General features: G+C 50.0%; 2 protein-coding genes across 3 annotated transcripts in view; one reads left to right on the top strand and one right to left on the bottom strand.

The window, feature by feature from the left end:
- The first annotated feature begins 5648 nt into the window (after window positions 1–5648).
- Window positions 5649–9193, top strand: LOC135804584 (protein argonaute-2-like). Its single transcript, XM_065318481.1, has one exon. The coding sequence runs from the start codon at window positions 5903–5905 to the stop codon at window positions 8582–8584; it is 2682 nt and encodes an 893-aa protein (XP_065174553.1). The 5' UTR covers window positions 5649–5902; the 3' UTR covers window positions 8585–9193.
- A 4362-nt stretch (window positions 9194–13555) lies between these two features.
- The window catches only part of LOC135804585 (alanine--tRNA ligase-like), a 17237-nt gene continuing 10792 nt past the window's right edge, over window positions 13556–20000 (bottom strand). For both annotated transcript variants that reach the window (XM_065318482.1, XM_065318483.1), the window contains exons 8-10: window positions 18903–18939; window positions 18389–18492; window positions 13556–14049 (exon numbers count right to left, since the gene is read on the bottom strand). In XM_065318482.1, the coding sequence (XP_065174554.1) occupies window positions 14005–14049; window positions 18389–18492; window positions 18903–18939 (186 nt within the window). In that variant the 3' untranslated portion in view covers window positions 13556–14004. The remainder of the gene's footprint in view (window positions 14050–18388; window positions 18493–18902; window positions 18940–20000) is intronic.

Genomic DNA, 20000 nt, shown 5'->3' with positions numbered 1-20000 from the left:
CTGTTCTGTAGAGGCGTGCTCCTACCTCGGCACACACCCAAACCACACAAAAGACCAGCTCACGACTATCAAGAGAACTCTGTTAGAAAACTCTGGCTCCAAGCCGCAATTGCTTGAAACCTTTCACCGAACTCTTAAGCAATACAGCCTACTCTAGCCAACTCACTACTGCCGTGAAAACGACTAGCTATAACACTTGCATGCCAAGAACTCCATCAGCAGGCGCGAAAGAAGGTGAAGACAAAGCCTGTGACTTAAAAGTGTGAACCCTAACGAAAGTCACAGCTACATGTAACACGAAACGAGGATGCATGTCAGTGACATGTGCGACCTCCTGAACATTCTCCCCTTCCCGATATGTTGAAAAGTAACATCGAAAAGCATATCGCAACTCAACAAACAAATTTCCAATGCGACAAAAGCATTATTCCGAAAAGCTGTTGAAGAAATACAGCAAATGAACAATGTGAACACATTCAAGAAATAGTGAATCAAACTTTCCTTGAAATCAGTTTCACAAACGCCTCCGGCTGGTGGTTGTCACCTAGCCAATGTGACACCAGGGGCTTTAGCACAAGCCAAGCGGACATAGTCGCGTGATAGGGCGTGTCTTCTCCTTGCCGCCCACAAGCACCTTAGCCACTCGTACATGTCCATCTGGACCAGGAAAGACTGCCGTAATTCTTCCCCACGGCCAGTGCCCTCGTGGCGTGTCGGGATGAAGAACGTCCGGTTGAGTATTTCTCTCCGGTGGTCGCCACAAGAAACGCAAGTACGGTTGGTCCTCGGAGTGATTTCGAATCTGAAGGTACATCTCCCGAATATCACAAACGATGGTTACCGAGTCGCGCCGGAATCCGAGCAGCACTTCCAGTATCTCTCGCTGCAGCCTAGGGCCCGGCTCTACGCAGTCGCTGAATACCATGCTGTAATTGTCGGGCAGTTTTGATTTCTGGCCATTCCATTGAAGGTGAATCTCGTTCCCAGCCCCGTCGAGTTGCCGCATTGACTGCTCAACTTCAGGCTTCACACTGCGGTCCTTCATGTGCCAGGAGGGCTCAGGGCTGATACCGCATTGATCAACTTCCCGTTGCCGGTTCAGCTGTACGCTACAGTAGGTGCTGTTGGCGCGGGTTGGTCGATCATCATTGTTTAATACTGCTCCGATACATGTCCAACCTAATGGCGTTCTGCGAGCTAGCGGTTCTCCCGGCTTGCAATTGACTTCCTCCCAGCAAGAATGCAATTCACTATGATCACTGCCAATTAGAAGGTCCACTGATTCCTCGATGAGAGCCGTGAAGGGAACATCTCGCAGGTGGTCCCATTGCGCTGCCGCATTCGCCCAGTCAACAGCCTTCAAGTTGCTTGCGATGCTTTCAATAGTTAGCGCCGTTAATTTGGACTGGAATGTTCCGTCAGCGCTTTCCACTGTGATGTTGACCGGCGTCGTGACGAATGTTTCCGTCAACCCGCTCAGAAGAGAAACTGATGCCTGCTGCGGTCTTCCTGCCACCCTCAACTTCCCAGCAGCTGCAGTGGTTATGTAGGTGGTAGTGCTGCAATCGTCCAACATAGCGTTACCTGTACCCGTTCTCCTTCATGCACAAGCGACACCGAGAGGATGCGTAACGAGACCGAAGGTACTCCACGTGCCTGATCTTCTCCCAGATCCGGCTCCCCTTCCGTGATGTTGCATGCTTGGATGGAGCAATTAATAGAGGCTGACTCTATTGCAGGTGTTGTTGCCCCTCTTGTGCTGATTGAAGCTGTGGGAGCGCTTGACGATGCTACATCACTGCTCATGGCTGCTTCAGGCAGGTTCCGTTTCTGCTGCGGTTGACGATCATGAAGCAGCTGGTGATGTGTCTGACTGCAGCCACTGACCCCGCACTTCCTGTTTCTAGTACAGGATGTCCCTCGATGTCCAGTGCCAAGGCACCTATAGCAGAGGCCTTTCTTCTTTGCTGTTTCCCACCGCCTGCTGGGCGACTCGCTCTTGAAGATATCACAACTCCATGTGTGATGGGGCGCATCACATACTGCACACTGGATTTTGGCAGCGCTCTGACCAGAGACCAAGAATGACGACGCGTGGGCTCCGGAACTGCCACCGAACGTTGGTCGACTTCTTGCAGGGGCTGGTTTAGTCGGCAGCGCCGCTGCATGATGACCATCCGCAGAACTGACTCCGTGGGCCATCTCCGCTGCTCCAGTAGCGAATTCTGCCTCCAGGGTCACCCATTCCAACAGCGTTGGTACACTGCTGGGTTTCGTGTTGTTGTGACGCCAACGGTTAAACTGGGTCAGCATGGGCATCGGCAGCTTGTTTTGCAGCTGTCGGAACAGAAGACCATCGCCCAGCTCATATTCCTTGCCTGCATCCACCATGTTCACTATCAGCACATCCAGCAAATCGGCGAATCTCTGCAGGTCTCCAGGCCGGCCTGTCCGGAGGGCGGGGAACGACTCTATTTCCTCAAATTGGAGGTTTCCTCAAATTGGAGGTTTGTCTGTCTCTGCTCGCCACCAAATTTCCTGTCTAAACGGTTTCAGCGGCTTCGTAGGCATGGGCCGAGTAGCCTAGGCTCTCGATGGCGACCAATGCCTCTCCACCTAAATACTGCTTCAGGTGCAGCAGCTTCACCTCCGGACTTGAGCTTGTCTGCCCAACACAAGCCATGAAGGCTGCTCTCCAGGCACGATAGGCTCTCTTGTTGCCTGTGAACGTTGGAATTTGTATGGGTTTCAGCCGCCGGAATATTTCGTCCGATGACTGCTGATGCCGCGTTTGGCCTGGTGCTACTGATGGCACCGGTACTGGTGCGGCAGTCGACCCTGCTGGTTGCAAACCCATGGCCTGTGGAGCGGGCGGGCTCCACAGACTAGCTGCTGGCACAGTGTGCACACCGACCACACCACTGGCGCCAGCCCACTGCCGAGACGCAGATGTAATTACTGGCGACTGAGTAGTGGTGTGACGGGTGTCAACGGATTGCTGGAATAGCGTGGCAGAAGCGGATCCAGGCGACCTGCCGATTGCGCTGAATAGCGTTGCAGGTACGGATGATCAAGGCAGCCTATCGATTGCGCTGCTTCCGCTGACTGTCTGCTGGGATGCAGGCATCTCTGGCCTCATTCCGTTTGCGCTGGCAATCTGGAGTGCTAACGTTTCAGCCGGTGACACAGGTAGGTTGCTGGTAATGCTGATCGCTCCAGTGCCGTTCGCGCTGTTTGCGCTGATCAATCCCCAAGGCGCTGATCCTGCAGCTAGCGCAGAGGTCACAGGCTGTGCGCTGTCCGCGCTGGTCTGAATTTCCGACGGGTGCACAGGCCCGGATCCAGGCGGCCTGCCAATAGCGCTGAATAGCGTTGCAGGCTCGGATCCAGGCGGCCTGCCGGTTGCGCTGAATAGCGTTGCAGGCACTGGTGCAGACTCTGGATCTGACGCATGTGGTGCGCTGCTCGCGCTCATCTGGGGAACAGCCGCGGACAAAGGCGGACCGCGTGTCGCTCTGTTCGCGCTGTGGTGGCGCCAGACTCTAAAGCGGCAGCAGCTGGCGCGCCGCTCCCTCCAACCTGCGCCGCAGCCGCGGACAAAGGCGAGCCGCTTGCCGCTCTGCTCGCGCTGACCTGGGTCTTAGACGGAGTGAGCGCTCTGCGGACCAACGGCGCCTCTGGTCGCAACTCATCCGTGCCCATGGTGACTTTCGGTCCGCTTTCGCTGACCGCCTTGTACTTGTCTTCGCTGACTTCAGCAAGACCGTACTCCGTTCCCCGGTGCTGGTCTGCAACTGTTACTTGCTCTACGCCGGCTGACCGGCTCGTCGGCTCGTACGCCGTAGTCGTACGCTAGTCCACGTGCAGCAGTAGACTCCGGGGCCTCAACTGAACTTCTGCCGTGCGCGTGCAGGTAGCTCCGGGCTCCAGCCCAACTGGGCATAGTGCTTGCGGCAGGTCCGCTGTATCCGTACCCGACCTCCGAAGCTAGTTCGCGTCGAGCCTGGACTGGGTGGGGCCGCTGTGAGACGCCCAGGTAGTCAGTTTCCTCCGCGTAACTGCGTACCTGTCCACGTACGTCCTCCAAAATGCTCTCGGTTGTGGTGGTGTGTTCCTCGAGCAATTCCGCTTCCCGCAGCGTTACTTCAATACGCTTCTCTTCGTTGGTTGAGCTGTACAGACTAACGAGGTTCAAGATAGCACTGGTGGCGTTGTCATAATGTGAGCTTAGCTCGGCTAGCTCGTCGTTAGCTTGCTCTCCTCGCACTCCGCCATTCATGGGGCGCACGAGAAGTGTCCGCCGCGCGTTGGTGAAGTGTTTTTTAGCCACCATCTTTTCTCTGAGCAGCTCGCTAAGCTTCTCGCGCTTGTTCTCTACTGCCGCTGGTTCTTCTAGGTGGTTTGCTTCCTCGGTGCTGGCGGTCCCGTCCTCCGCGGCTTGGCTGTCTTTCTCCTTGTCCTCTTCGACTGGAGACTCCATAGCCGCGCTTAGGTGGAACGTTCAGCACTTACGAGGTCGACTCGACTTAATTAACCATCCTCTGCTACCAATATGTTCTGTAGAGGCGTGCTCCTACCTCGGCACACACCCAAACCACACAAAAGACCAGCTCACGACTATCAAGAGAACTCTGTTAGAAAACTCTGGCTCCAAGCCGCAATTGCTTGAAACCTTTCACCGAACTCTTAAGCAATACAGCCTACTCTAGCCAACTCACTACTGCCGTGAAAACGACTAGCTATAACACTTGCATGCCAAGAACTCCATCAGCAGGCGCGAAAGAAGGTGAAGACAAAGCCTGTGACTTAAAAGTGTGAACCCTAACGAAAGTCACAGCTACATGTAACACGAAACGAGGATGCATGTCAGTGACATGTGCGACCTCCTGAACAGTGTCAGTGGGGTAATGCGGTGAGCAGGGGCAGCAGGGGCAGAAGGGTTACTTGACTGCACTACAAACTTTACTTCTTTAGTCGACTCCTGTCCTTTCCAAGGCAAACATAAATAGACGGGACAACGAGCAGGTCCAAACACCTCCCCCTCACTTATCTATTTCCATGTGTTTCGTAATCCTGTCCATGGTGCGCTGGATAGCGCTAACGCCGAGACCCTAGGTCGGCGTTGCTAGTCCCGCCTCACCGGCGCAGGCTCCCTGAGAGCCCCTACTAGTACATTGTCTGTCTTTCTCCTTTGTTGTCTCGATCATTATTTTCTTTTTAATTATTTTTGTCTTCTTCTTCTCCTCTCTTTGTTATGGTCTATCAGTGCAGTAGGAGGTGCATTCTGTAAAAAAATTAAAAAAATATATTAAAAAACGCAATCGTGAGTCAGTCAAGATCAAGACACTTAGTGTCAAGTAGGAAGTGTGAGCTCCGTCGTTCGGATAGGAGCAGGCACTAACTTTACTTGACTAAAGACGTTTTTAAAGTCCGATGATCATGTTCACAACGCTGGACTCGAAGGTCACGCTAGCGCTCACCTGGTTGGCGCTGAACGAACGTGTTACTTCAGAGTTGAGGGCGCTGAAATGGCACGGAATCTAGACTACAATCATACTGCTCTTGCTCATTAGTACAATCATGTAGATCTACATACTACACGTTTACACAGTCAGTAGATCTACACAGACTCAGTACATCTGGTATAAATAGCCGTTGAACGTTGACTCGATTATCATAACTACAGTCAGTGTTTCAACTATAGTATCTGGTGGTAACGTGGACCGTGAATCAGTCATGCAAACTTACTTTACTGTTGTTTACAGTCAGTAGATCTACCAGTCCAAGAGTCCAAGATTCAGTTCACTCGTCTCCAGTCTAGTCTTGCTCTAGCCCTCAGCCTGGAAGCGAAGCGTTTTTGAGTAGCAGCGGCCGTTGCCAACCTCTTGATGACACTTGGAATATGGCTGCCAAGTTCACAGTCGCGGCTCAGTCCTACCGCCCGCCGAAACGGCCCGAAGACCCTGGCAAAGCTGGACAGAGGATTCGTCTAGCAGCTAACCACTTTGCCGTAGATAGGCTACCTAAGGAAGATATTCACCACTACGACGTTGTCATAAGTCCAACCGAACTACCCAAGCGTGTAAGAATCGCTGTTGTCACAGCTGTTCTTCAAAGTGGAGATGGTCGGCTCGGAGGCCAGAAACCCGTGTACGACGGAACTGCGAATATGTATTGTGCTCGCCCGTTGCCGTTCGACAGTGAACACGCCACTTTTGAAGTCCAGTGGGCCGAGCCAGAAAGACCCGACACTAGAAAGACGTATCAAGTGACATTGAAGCGAGTGTCCCGAATCAGTACAGATCTGTTGACGAGCTTCGCACAGCAGGCACATTGCCGGAAACCGGAACATCGCAAAGATAGGCGGCAGCAAGCCCTGCTAGCTGCGGAGAACTTGCAGCCCGCCATTCAAGCACTAGATGTGATCTTGCGCTACGGACCGGCGAGTCGATACGTGTCGGTTGGACGCTCGCTCTTCTCGCCAGGGGACAGCACTCAGATCGCTGGCGATATTGGAGGAGGCATGGCCGCATGGCGCGGCTTCTACTTGTCCGCCAGACCTAGCATGTGGGGAGTACAGCTCAATGTCGATGTGGCCCATACCGCCTTCTACAAAGGCCAGGCCGTTATTGACTTTCTGAATGAGGCCAGGAAAGGCCGGGGAATCGAATATCCCATTGAGAGAGGACAGTGGCGGGACGAACACTGGAGTAAGGTCAAACCTGATTTGAACGGTCTCAAGGTAGAAGTCTCCCATTCTGGTGCCAGGCGCACGCATCGTGTCATAGACATTTCCGTCGAACCCGCAACAGGCATCGTGGTCACATCGCAGGACAGTGCTGGTGAAGAAGTCAAGACTTCCGTTGCCGACTATTTCAAGAATCGCTACAAGATACAACTCAAGTACCCTGCCTTGCCGTGCGTCCAAGTTGGCACGCGGGAAAGACGGACCTTTTTTCCAATGGAGTTGTGCACGATCGCATCTGGCCAGCGTGTCGACAAGAAGCTACTGGAGCGCAGTGCTGCCAAAATGATAACCGCGACGGAACAATCACCTCCAAAGCGGAGGGTGGCAATAATGCAGAAAGTCAGAGAGGCTAAACTGAACCAGAGTGAGGTACTGAGTGACTTCGGCATTCACATCAAAGAGGATATGGTGGAGGTGACCGGGCGTACCATCGACGCTCCCGGAATGAGGCACTGCAAGACTGGTCCTCCCCTGCCTCTAAAAAACGGCGCGTGGAACGCACATGGGAAGAAGTTGTATGATCCCAAGAACCTGGATGCCTGGGCTCTGATCAATTGCTATCAGGAGGTTAACGTCAAGACGTTAGAGAAGTTCTTCGAGCAACTTGGGTCGTGTGCTGCACAGGATGGCATTACGCTGAACCCGAGACCCGAATGCTGGAAGTCCGGACCGGCCGGACCCAAGATGTACCAGCAGGTAGTCGACTGGTATAATGTATCCATTGCGAGGAACCATCCAATTGAGCTGTTCTTCTTTATTTTGCCTCCAATGAGTTCATCGGTTTACAGCGATATCAAACGCCTTTGCGACACTGATCTTGGTGTCCCTTCGCAATGTTTCCAGGGCGAAAAACTTCGTAAAGCCACCAGCGATATGCTCTGTCACAGTGTTCTATTGAAAATCAACGCCAAGCTGGGCGGGGTGAACTTCGTCGTTGACGAACGCAGACGGCACCCATTCCTCCGCGACTCTGCGCGCAACATTGTTCTGGGTGCTGACGTCACGCATCCAGCAGCTGGAGACTCGTCCAGTCCGTCCATTGCTGCAGTTGTCGGGAGCCATGGCAATTCTGCGATGAAGTATATAGCCCGGGTTAGGGCTCAGAATCACAGGCAAGAAGTGATTGCGGACCTCAAGGACATGGTTCAGAGTCTGCTGCAGCAGTATGCCCAAGCAGCGGGCCGTCTTGCTCGTTCAATCGTTTTCTATCGTGACGGCGTGAGTGAGGGTCAGTTTCAGACGTGTCTGACAGAAGAGCTGTGCGCAATACAACAAGCGTGTCTGTCAATTGACAAATATTACAAGCCCGGCATCACATTCATCACTGTGCAGAAGCGGCATCACACGCGCTTCTTCTACCAGCACCCCCGCGAGAGAGGCGGCAATATACCTCCCGGAACGGTGGTGGATCAGGGAGTGGTTCATCCGACCGATCACGACTTCTTCTTGTGCAGCCATTTTGGCCTTAAGGGCACAAGCCGTCCAGCACACTACTATGTGCTCTGGGATGACAACAGGTTCTCTCAGGACTCGCTGCAGCAGCTGACCTACGAGCTATGCCACACATATGTACGCTGCACGCGCAGTGTCAGCATACCGGCGCCGGTTTACTACGCGCACCTGGTGGCGTTCCGCGCGCGGCACCACATCGCCGGGAATGCCGGGGACGACGGCGACGATGGCAGTGGGCGGCGGGGCAGATCAGGGAAGAGCGGAGCGGCCAGGCCAGCTAGTCCGCATGCCAAGGACACGCCTGATAGCCGACACCAGGCCCGGGGACTCCAAGAGGCTATTTCTGTCCAGGAGGCGCTTCTGTCCAGTATGTATTTTGTGTAAGTGTGCCAGGGCACACCCAGCTGACGGCAGACGTGACACTGGCATTCCAGCAAAGCCTAGCCGACATGTAGGCGACTCATTGGTCTTGTTCGTTTTAACCATAGTCTAGCCATCGCTCTCAGTGACTAGTAGTGCCTGCACGCATGTGATGCTTTTAACACGGAACAAACTTTGTGAAACTGTCTTGACCATTAATTTAAAATGTTGGATTTCTCAGGCAGCAGCTTTGTGAGGAAAGCCTAGCCCGGCGACATGTAGGTGAACACATTGGTCTTGTTTGTTTGTTCTAACCATATTCAGTCTAGCCATCGCCCTCAGTGACTAGCACTGCCGGCATGCGTGTGATGCTTTTAACACGGAACAAACTTTGTACAAGTACTTGAAAAATGTCTTCACCACTATTATTTATAATGTTGGATTTCTCAGGCAGCAAGTTTGTGAGGAAAGCCTAGCCGACATGTACATGTAGGTGACACCGTTGGTCTTCTTTGTTTTAACCATACTCTAACCATCACCGAACCACACAGAGAGTCAGTGCACGTTTTTAACACGGAACAAACTTGGTAGAAATGTCTTGACCATTCAGTATAATGTTGGATTCGTTGGGCAGCTTTGTGAGGAGGTTTTGGAGTCTTTGCCATGAAAATCTGATGCTACAACGAGCTAAAAGTCGCGAATAATTTGACTTTGCAGTGAAGCCAACAGCAAGAAAGAAAGAGAAAGCAAGCAAGTTAGTCTGCACAACTAATGTTGCACATGCAACACAAGCACAAGTTTGCATATGCAGGTACGACACCATTTTGGTTGGCGTTGCCACGGAAAATAGGTGACGTCAGGCTAGGCGTGAGTAAAGCTCACAGTGCCACAACACGGTGACTTCATGTGCACCATCTAATGACATGGCGTCCTTTCATGCGGTTTACCGCACGGATTTATGAAGTCAGACATATTCCGATTTATTTGCATCAATCGCACAAAATTAGGTACATTTCTCTTGTAAACCCTGTCAGTTTGAGAATTTAGACAAACACCGAACAAATTTTAGCCGCGACGAGGATCGGGAGGAATCCATCATTATTATTTACATAGCTACTACCATCACGTCGACCGAGTGAAGATCGAAATGATAATGGAGTGGAGAGAAGAAGACCTGAACTAGAGTGCTTGAGAGACTATGTAGTGTCACATGAGAATTGCTTCGTTAGGAAGGCTCTACTTTTGAATGGAGAAGCCCAACGTCGCTGATTTGCATCGCCGTTTTCAAGCGCTGATCTGCAGTCGGAATGTTTTTGTAAATTATTCGTAGTTGTGGATGTGGATGGATTCAGCGCTCTGTTCTCTCAGCAAGCCTACTCAGTCCAACACGAAGAACTTCCATGAGCGAAACAACGTGCTCCTCGAGCAAGTGCAGCTCGGGGTAATATGGCCAATGCCACGGGAGACCACCTCGTGCCTGCATAAGGCCAAGAATTGATGGCAAGACATCTTTGATGAGCGCCTTCGACTTCAAGGACGCAATATATCTCCTCAGCAGTAACTGCAGCGCTCTTGCTGAAAATATCACTGCAAGCATGCACTAGGCATGATTTAGTGAAGAGCTACTTGTACTAGCGATTGGAGATTTGGTGTTGGCTTCCAGGGCTGGGCATATCTGCTCCATCATGGTAACTGGTGCATTTGTCAAGGCAGTGCAGTTTCTGCTGCTGTTTCACAAGCCATATGCGCATATCCGCAGTGAGTAGGAATTTGTTGTATGATAGCTGAGGATCACCAGCCTTCATGGACAAACCTATATTGGGACTGGTTGCTGAACAGTGCACACCTAAATCTCTCAGCAAGCTCTCTTGCTCAGCTGGTGACGAACACTATATACCCGCTGCTTTGGGCTTGCAGCCCCGTCTCCCGACCGTAGACCGATCGAAAGGCTGTCACGGTCCTGTGACCATCGGCGTACAGTTGACGCTGATGGGGCATCGGATAAAGTGCTGGCGTCAGTAATTGTCTGGTATACCTGGAATCTACATCTACAGCTGGTTTTGACTTCCAGCCATCCTTCGTTAGTTATGCTTGTGACTATCATGCCAGCAAGTCGATCAGCAGCATCACCTCGCATCTTTGATGGTGAGGCCTGCAAAACGTCACCGACCAGTGACGATGCTCAAAAGGGCACCCTACCAGAGCTGGCGCAGTGTATGGTGCAGTCTTTCATGAATCCATGAACTATGCTGTTTGGCTGCTGTAGCTCTGACGCTTGCGTGTGTGCCTTACATTAAGGGCAGCGGGCCGTCTGCTCTAGCCATTTGCCTATGCATGCACGGCTGAACGTCTACCAGCAAGCTGCAAACACTTCTCTCCCTACCACACTGTGACATAGTGGACATTGTGCGTGTGTTGTTGCATTCCTATCTGAACTGAACTGTTCTGGATGCAGAGATTTACCCACTAAGCCCTAGAGAAATATGAATAAATACTATACTACTACTATTACTAAACTTGGTATGCGGGTGTGACGCGCTGCTGCTCATCAGATTCGGTCCATGCGACGCTCGTGTTTTTAGTTTTGTTATTTTGTCTGCCTTTTTTGAATTCGTAAACCGAACAGACTAAACTATCCAGTGATCAGGTACTGGTGTGGTGGGGCGAGGTTTTGTTGGTGATGCTGCTGTCAGTGGTGGCGGCGTGCATGTGCTCGTGCTTGCGGGCGATGGCCCGCGTTTTCTCCCATGCCGCAAGTTTGTCTTGCGTTTGTGTTCTGCATTTGGACTTCCTGCCAGGCTTGGGCTTGCATTTCAAACAGTTTGTCCCACTGTGTGGCTCCCAGTCTTTGAGCGGTGTACATCCACCTCTAGAGCTCCAGAGAATGTTGGGCCCCTGGCAGTAACAGTGCATTCCATGGCCAATTTTCAAGTGTGGCAAAAATGTTCAGGGTGTATTTGGTTTCATCCACATTGAGATGAAACACTGCCAAAATGGATTCAGTATGATCTGCCACACGATACTTCGTCTGTCCACTCCTTGACGCGAATTTCTCCCCTCCAATACGACAACACGACGACAGGAAGCTAACATGAGCCTCCATTTCTGAACAAAATTACGTCTCTAACATGGCCACGAAAAGCTACAGTTATGCACGTCAAGCTTAGGACTACACGAAATCGAAAGGCTAGGACATCGAGGTATACTAGAAAATTGTCTGCGAGGCGGAGAAAATTCGCTGACGAGGTTGGCGAGCCCTTGAAATCGAGCGACGATCCAAAAATAATTGCACCCACGTCGAGAAAGAAACCATGCGTAGCGCGTGGGTAACCCAAGAAGATCGCTCGCTCGAGCGGCGGCACAGTCGAAGGCAAGGCCAGTCCAAGCTCTAAACTCTATCGAATGACCTGGCAAACACCCGTGGTTTCGGTTGACCTTGCCCGTTTGAGATGAAAGTCGAGCGAAATTGCAAACATACGACTAGGCCAGATCGCGTAAAAAATGAAAAAGATTAAAATTTGGCCGCCATATTTAATGAACGCGCATCGCATGCATGGGACAGCCGTGACAAAGCACCCCAGTAGCCAAGGTAGCGGTGCGTGACAAATGCAAACATGGCGATACTTGAGAAAGTGTCCGTTGCTCCCTCCTCCGGAGCTCGCATGTAGGGAGAAACACACAATTCCTTACCTTGTAGGTTTTCTCCTTGAATAATTTTATCAAGAGTACTCTTGATTGTATGTATACAGTCGACTCCACTTTTAACGAACTCGCGTAGAGCGAATTTCATGATAATTTACAATAGCGAACCCATGCCCATGTTCCTGTTTGAACCCATGCAAAATTGATCCTTTATACTTTATAGCGAACAGTTTTCGTTTATAACGAACCAAATCTTGTAGGGCCGCATGTAAACCAAGTGCACTCATACTGTCATGGACATGGGTCACTTGCCAGTCATCGTCTTGCTGCTTGTATGGTGTGAGTGAAATTCTGTTATAACGAACTTCGGTTATAAAGAACTAATTCTCCTGCACAATGGTGTTCGTAATACAATGGTACTTATGATACTTGCACAGCAAAACACAACAAACAGTATACAATGAATGAAACAAAGCCTGCCTGCCGAAGCTAGGGACACCACTTGACACACATCAAGCCCTAGCTAGGGACCCCAGATCCCTGCCAAAGCTAGGGACCCCACATCCCAGCCCACGCAGCTATTATTATGGACCCCACATCCATGCAGATTGTTATTCCTTGTGTGTGTGTGTGTGTGTGTTCGTTTGTGTCTGCGGCCGCGACTTTCGTCGTCCGAATGACTTATCCCGACACAAGAACTACTGCCTCGCGTAATAGCTATCATCGCCATTGGCGATGGGCTTCCCAAAGGTGTGTTAGTGTCAGTGTGTGTGTGTGTGCGCGCGCGCGCGTGGTGCACATCCAGTGCATTTGCAGATTTGCGTGCTTCTCTTGCGATGGGCGTATACATGGTACCAAGAGCACATAACCCCCCAGAGTGTGCGACGCCTGATCCAGCTCTGCATAGGGTCTTGGTCGAGCGTAATCGGATCTTTGCGTCATAATACCGTACACATCTGAGGGGAACCCGGGGAGTCGCGGGTACACTCGGATCAAAAACAACGGTGTCCTGCCTCGAGACCGGGCTTGCGGTGGTGTGGAGTGTACGCATGACATCAGAAGATCCGATTCCGCTCGACCAAAACCCTATGCAGAGCTGGATCGGCGTTGCACACTCTGGGGGTTATGTACTCTTGATGGTACATGGTGTGTGTGCACGTGCGTGTGTGTGTGTGTGCACACGCGCATGTGTTGGAGGGGGTGGGGGGTGGGGGGGGGGGAGGATTTCATGAGCCAGCACCGTATAGTAGACCCAGGCCAACATGCTATTCAGTATTCACCCAACTAATGATCATCTTCACCTCTCTATCTCAGGCCGCCGGGACACGCGTGGTGAACATGCCACAATACAGGTTCAACTACCGGTAGATTACGCCTGGCCACTACAATTGTAACTCTAATCAGCACAGAAATAATACACTGCCTGATACGCTACAGCAGTGCTACAACAGCAGAAATACAACAGTGCTACAGCAGTGCTACAACAGTGCTACAGCAGTGCTACAGCAGTGCTACAACAGATAGACAATGGCAATAGGGAAGAAAAGTAGAATGATGGACTGTGAAGATAAATAGAGATTGATTCTGTGATTTCTGTCACAATATGAACGCCAGCATTCACATAATGCAACAAAACAAAACAAAAACTCGCAGGACCACGAGCAACGGAAGAGAAGAATAAATAGAAAATGTAAAGTACTTTGAAGTACGGGGGAAGAAAACTACAAATGAAATACATGTACACGTATATGTATATGTATCAACGGAGAGAGCCTGGAGGCGGGCGAATACACTGTCAGAACTTAGCTGCTTTCCAATGAATATGACATCTTCATGTTCTTCTTGTTCTGCAGCATAAAATAGTCAACAACGAATCAGATCATGAATAGGGTATGACTCATTCCACCTCAAATATTGGAAATACATAATTATACCGTTGTTTTCAAGAAACTCGTAATAGAACTAGTGCGACTTGACCCAAGTCGAAAGTCAGAAAACACTAGGGGTGAAACGAATACCGTAAGGTATCATTGATCCGCCCCCTCTCTAATTCCCGCCCCCTGTCGATTTTCTACCTGTGAACCGACTTCGGAGTATACAACGAAAAGACGATGTTGAACCGACGCATGCACTGCTGTACACAATACTTGCCAATCCAGGATGAAAATGTGCACAATCCAGCACATCGAGTCTGAACTTCTACGTTGTTGTACATCGTACTGCAGTTGACAGCCTTGATCTAATTCCCGCCCCTGCCGAAACCCCAGCTGGGAAGCGATATGGCGTGGGGGGGGGGCATCAACGGTACTTTACGGTACAAACATTGACTATCCGAATTTTCTTTCCGTTAACGAACGAACGAACATTTGTTCGTTTACGTAGGCACGCGAAGCGCGCTGATCTTGTCACGTGTCACCTCTTGAGATCGACAATGGCTACCGAGCGGCGCGACGATCTATTGTTCAGGAGGTCGTCGGGCTTCTGCCTGACGATGCTCTTCTGCTCAATACTCAGTAGGAGGAATTCTTATCTTATGGCTGGTTATGCTGCTGGGATCACGCCAGATGACGCGACTGAGCTGGGTCAAGATTCAGACGATGATCAAACAAGCGATCACTCCGACATCAACGCGCTGCCACAGAGCGATTATGAGGAGAATCTCGATGACGCTGAATCGGTGACGGAGACTGCGACCGGCACCAGTACAGCAGCAGGAACGAAGAGAAAGCGAAAGCCCTTCCGGCCAACGACGCCAGAGGATGTAGCAGAGCGCCGTGTGAAAGTATTCGTTCGTCGTAACGAATATTCGTTCGGTTGAGTTTATCGAACGAACATTGGAATATTCAGAATATGTACAGCGCAACACAACAGCGACGACAATGACGGTGACAATGACGGTGACGGCGGCGGCGGCAGTCGCAGTAAGTTGTAATGTTTTTTTCCGAAATTTTTTGTCACTTGCATAGCAAACAACAAACTCACCTCCTCCATTCGCTCTGAAGCCGACCAGTGCTACCCTCGGTAGCCATTACTCACACCAATAATTTCGAACAATGAAGGGGTCACGGGTAAACCAGTTCCTTCTGACAGCTGTTTCGCCTATCAAAGACTCTTCACTGTCTTCAGAGAAGGTGATACTGGATATTGTAATTGATATGGCAAAATTACTAGTAATATTTATAACGCAGAAAGTGGTGGACATCACGCAATTGTATTGTAAATAAAAGGGGGGTTGTCAACTGACAACCGCTCTGTTTAGTTGCAATTCATTCTTTGGCGCATGCGCTGGATGAAAAATTCTTTTATTAGTGATGTCGAAAAATTATGACGTTTCGGGCCGGTCACCCATCGTCAGAACTATTTACAAGGGGAGAACCTGGCCTTTTATAATGAAAGCAAGCGAGAGTGCATGTACATGTATGCCCATGTACAAAAAAAAGAAACACACAATAGCCGTATGAAATTGAGTGTATGAATTCACATGTACAAGAGACAAGGAGAAGTGCGCTGAAAGAGTGGGTATACAAGGGCTCAGCAGATATAGTGCAGGAAGTGTGTGTACGAAGGTGTATACCACAATCATTGTGTGTACAACCCTGTACAGACACAGCAAGGTTTAGCAGTTTCACTGTGAGGGTGCTAGCGTCTTCAATGGCCATCCGAAGGATTGATTTCCGGACGACGCTCTCGAATCTCGATGGACTCTCTGATTTTTCTTCTGGCCATCTGTGTCTCCACAGCCAGTACTTGGGCCCCAATGAAGATCACATCTGTGCTCTTGATGGTTCCGTGCTGCTGGTGATCAGTAGCCATGTGTTTACCTCACGGCTTGTCGAGCATTCTGTGACGTGCTTCGTAGTGGTGTTCCTCGGAACGGTCTCTTGTGACCCGGAAGGTCTCATTGACATACCGCTTCCGACACAGTGCACACTTTCATCATATAGATAATGCCGGCGGAATCACACATGCAGCTCGGCAAATCAGAGGAGCATGAGATGCAGGGGTTGAGCGGTCTTCCTCCTCGCCTCCGCTGTTCTCGGGGCCTCACTCGTTCTTGTGTCACGCTGCTTCTTTGCATTCAGCGCTGACTTCACGAGGGCATCTTTGAGGTTGGGAGTGTGTTCAGACACGACATTGACCGGGAACCCCGAGCGCTCGACTAAATGCTTCGCCTTCCGCTGAATGTCTTCAGAGCGAAAGGGTAGCTTCAGTATAGCTGCATCTTTTTTCATATATGGCTCACGTCGTTGGGCAGTGTGGCACCTTTTTCGAGCAATCTCTTCGATGATTGCCTCGGGATAGTTGTTGCTTCGCAGAAATTTCTTCGTCATACCAAGACTCTCACAGGCTTGTGCAATATTTATACGGTATATTATGGACGCAAGAAACTACCGTAAAAGTCCGTAAATAAGTACCTGCCCGAAAGAAATACCCCTTCATTCTTTTGGCTCTGTCTGTTGAGGTCAAGTCAAGCCCGATAAACATACTGCCCGAAATAAGTACCGGTACGGTGCGCCGATGCAGCATGTACATCTACATGAAAATGACTTCTCCGCTACACACAAGTCAGTACCCGCCCGAAAGTTAGTACGGGTGTGGACACTAAATTCGAAAGTAAATACGTACTTATTTACGGACTTTTACGGTAGGCAAGGTGTAACACTGAGAAGTTACAAGAATATTCTCAAAGCAGCATGCAGTGCCTAGGGTTCTAGGAAAACAATCAGGTGAGAAACTGTATTTGTCCAATCACAAGCTGCTAACATTTTTGCATGGCTCGATAATGCAGCACAGATACAGTGTAGGAGCGTGTAAATACGTAACTGATCGTGGAAAAAGAAAATTGCCCAAAACTCTTTTCTTTTCCCACGATCAGTTATGTATTCACACGCTCGTACACTGTATCTGTGCTGCATTATCGGGCCATGCAGAATGTTAGGAGCGTCGCTACCGAGTGCTAGCTGGCGGTCGGTCCTCAGCGGGCGTGATGTAACGGCCAGCGGAGGTGTGTCACTCGAGAGAACGCCTGAGGGGACTCTGCTGGGACAGTCGTCGTGGTGCGTGCATGCTATCCTGTGCCGCATGGGCTGTGCTGTCGAGCTGCGACCATTCACGTGAGGGCGTTCAGTATTCATAATATTCTTGTTTAGTAATTACTAATCCGTTGCTTGTCCAAAACTCTTTTCTTTTTCCACGATCAGTTACGTATTTTACACGCTCGTACACTGTATCTGTGCTGCATTATCAAGCCATGCGAAATGTTAGCAGCTTTCGATTGGACGAATACAGTTTCTCACCTGCTATCTTTCCTAGAACCCTGGGCACTGCGTGCTGCTTTTAGAATATTCTTGTAACTTCTCAGTGTTACACCTTGCCTAGTTTCTGCGTCCATTATATACTGTGTACAAGAGAGATTAGAAGCTTTGTCACAACTCTGAGTTTCACGTATTACTACGATCATCAGGTTGCCTGATGATCGTAGTAATACGTTGTAACAAAGGTTCCAATCTCTCTTGTGTACAAGGCTCTGCCCTACATGGGTATTGAGCACTCTTCGGACAGTGAAGCACACCACTTGATTACGTTAATATACCGTATAAATATTACTAGTAATTTTGCCATGTCAATTACAATATCCAGTATCACCTTCTCTGAAGAGCCTTTGATAGGCGAAACAGCTGTCAGAAGGAACTGTTTTACCCGTGACCCCTTCGTTGTTTGAAATTATCGGTGTGAGTAATGGCTACCGAGGGTAGCAATGATCGGCTTTGGAGCGCATGGAGGAGGAGAGTTTTATGTATTTTAGAAACAGCCGAATGGCACCGTTCACAGTTTCATTGATACTTGCATAGCAAACTAGCAAATCCTAGGAAGACCTTTCTACTCTGGGGTGTCATATCTACTACACCTGGGTCGGACCACATCCGTATTGTGCTAGCAGGCATAAATATCTTACTATCAAGCAAGCCAGTGTTGGCACAAGACAGTGCTGCTCGACGAAATCCGGTCGCGCGAGTCAAGTCTGTGCCTTGCGCCATTGCGCGGCCCAGTGTTCGCAGGTCTACTATAGGGCTGCGCAACGCCGGGCATGGCGTGCCTGAGTGACTCGACTGGATTTCACTGAGCAGCACCGACACTGTAGCAGCCAAACACGCGGCCTGGAAGAACCATGGCTAGCCTCTGTACCTTCTTCATCCGTGTCACCTTCATAGGTCCAATCTCTGCCGTCGACTTGACATGTGTACCACCACAGGGACACGGCAGGCCTGCTATGCTCACGATGCGCTCTCCTGCAAAACATTCCACCGGGGGGAAAAAAAAAGGAGAGGGGGTGATGTGATCGCCTGATCGGTGATGTGATCGCCTGATCGGTGATGTGACAAGCAACTGCATCCAACAACGGACTAGAAGAGTACGGCTGACTATTACAACTGAGTACTACAGCTGGCAATACAACCGACTCTACACACAGTAAGCCGATCAGCAGGTATGCTGCGTTTAACAAGCACCGTTTGTAGACTGTATACCATGTTTCTAAACTTTCTAGGAACTTCTCCCCTCATCGCTACCCGCCTTCCCTAGACCACTAGCATAGTCGATGGTTGTGTGCTCAGAGGATTCGCAGTGAGCACATGTACATGCAGACAGGGTGGACAGTGGCCAGGCATTTCCCTTCTGCATCCAGAAGAAGCACGCTAACCTGAATCTCCAACGGTTATCTGAGTAGCGATGTTCTCCTGGACGTCGTTGAGCAAATGCACACATGCACACATGGACAAACGGACACACAAACACATGCACGCACGCAAATTCAATTTTACCTCTACCCAGAGTGTCCAAAGGTTTAGCTTTTTTGGCCGAAAATCAAACGTTTGAACCTCAATATCACAGGAACAGATATGGCGACTCCTACAATTTATTTCACAGTCAGAATCAGCCTGTGACTACCTGTTAGTCCACCAAATGAAAAAAATCTTTTTGAAGTGAACTTCGGGTGAAAATGACCATGAATTCGTGGGGCAAAGATTGCAAGTAAGATTTCAAAAAAAGTTGATGGACAAGCCGTAGGTTTGATAGCCACTCTCATTGTGTCATTGAATAAAAAAAAATCTTTGACCAAAAGTCCAAACCTCCGAAAGTGCTTTATCCACCGACGATGTTGTTCAGAACAACGACACGTCTGGAAAGTATTGTAAAACCTATTATCGTAACGGAGGTCAAATAATTCTAGAACGAAGTCAAGTATCCACGCAATTTCACTCATCCAGTCCAGAATACACTTCACATAAGGTATCGAACGCTATAATATATGTTGTAGTTCAGCATTCCCCGTATTATCCCTGAAGAGAAGGGAACGAAAACGTTATACCTTGTGTGAAGTGTCTTCTGGACTGGATGTGTGAAATTGCGTGCGTGCATACATGCAAACTTGACTTCGTTCTAGAAGCCTATTGTCTTTGTTACGTTTTACCATTCTCCGTCTAAGAAAAGAATTATGGTATTCAGTGATAAGATTGTGTGCATATATTTCAGTAAAAGTCCCCTTCTTTTGTCGGAGTGAACACTGTAAGTGTCTGGCTCTGGGCAGTTCATCAAGCACGTGTGATGCTGACCCCCACATCGACTCCTTGAGCGGTTAGGCCCCCTTGGGTCAGGTTGTGGACGAGCCGTAGCAAACTTTGGTAATTCCCAAGGTTGCATATTTTCGGAGCGGTATCCGGGAATCCCCCATTGCCTAAAGGCTGAGGAGTGTGTGTGTGTGGGAGGGGGGGGGGGGGAGGGAGGAGGAGGAGGTAAA

This window comes from Sycon ciliatum, chromosome 1 (assembly GCF_964019385.1).
Source record: "Sycon ciliatum chromosome 1, ocSycCili1.1, whole genome shotgun sequence".
Taxonomy (NCBI): domain Eukaryota; kingdom Metazoa; phylum Porifera; class Calcarea; order Leucosolenida; family Sycettidae; genus Sycon; species Sycon ciliatum.
The sequence above is the reverse complement of the archived record's forward strand: the minus strand, read 5'-3'. Positions and strand labels throughout refer to the sequence as shown.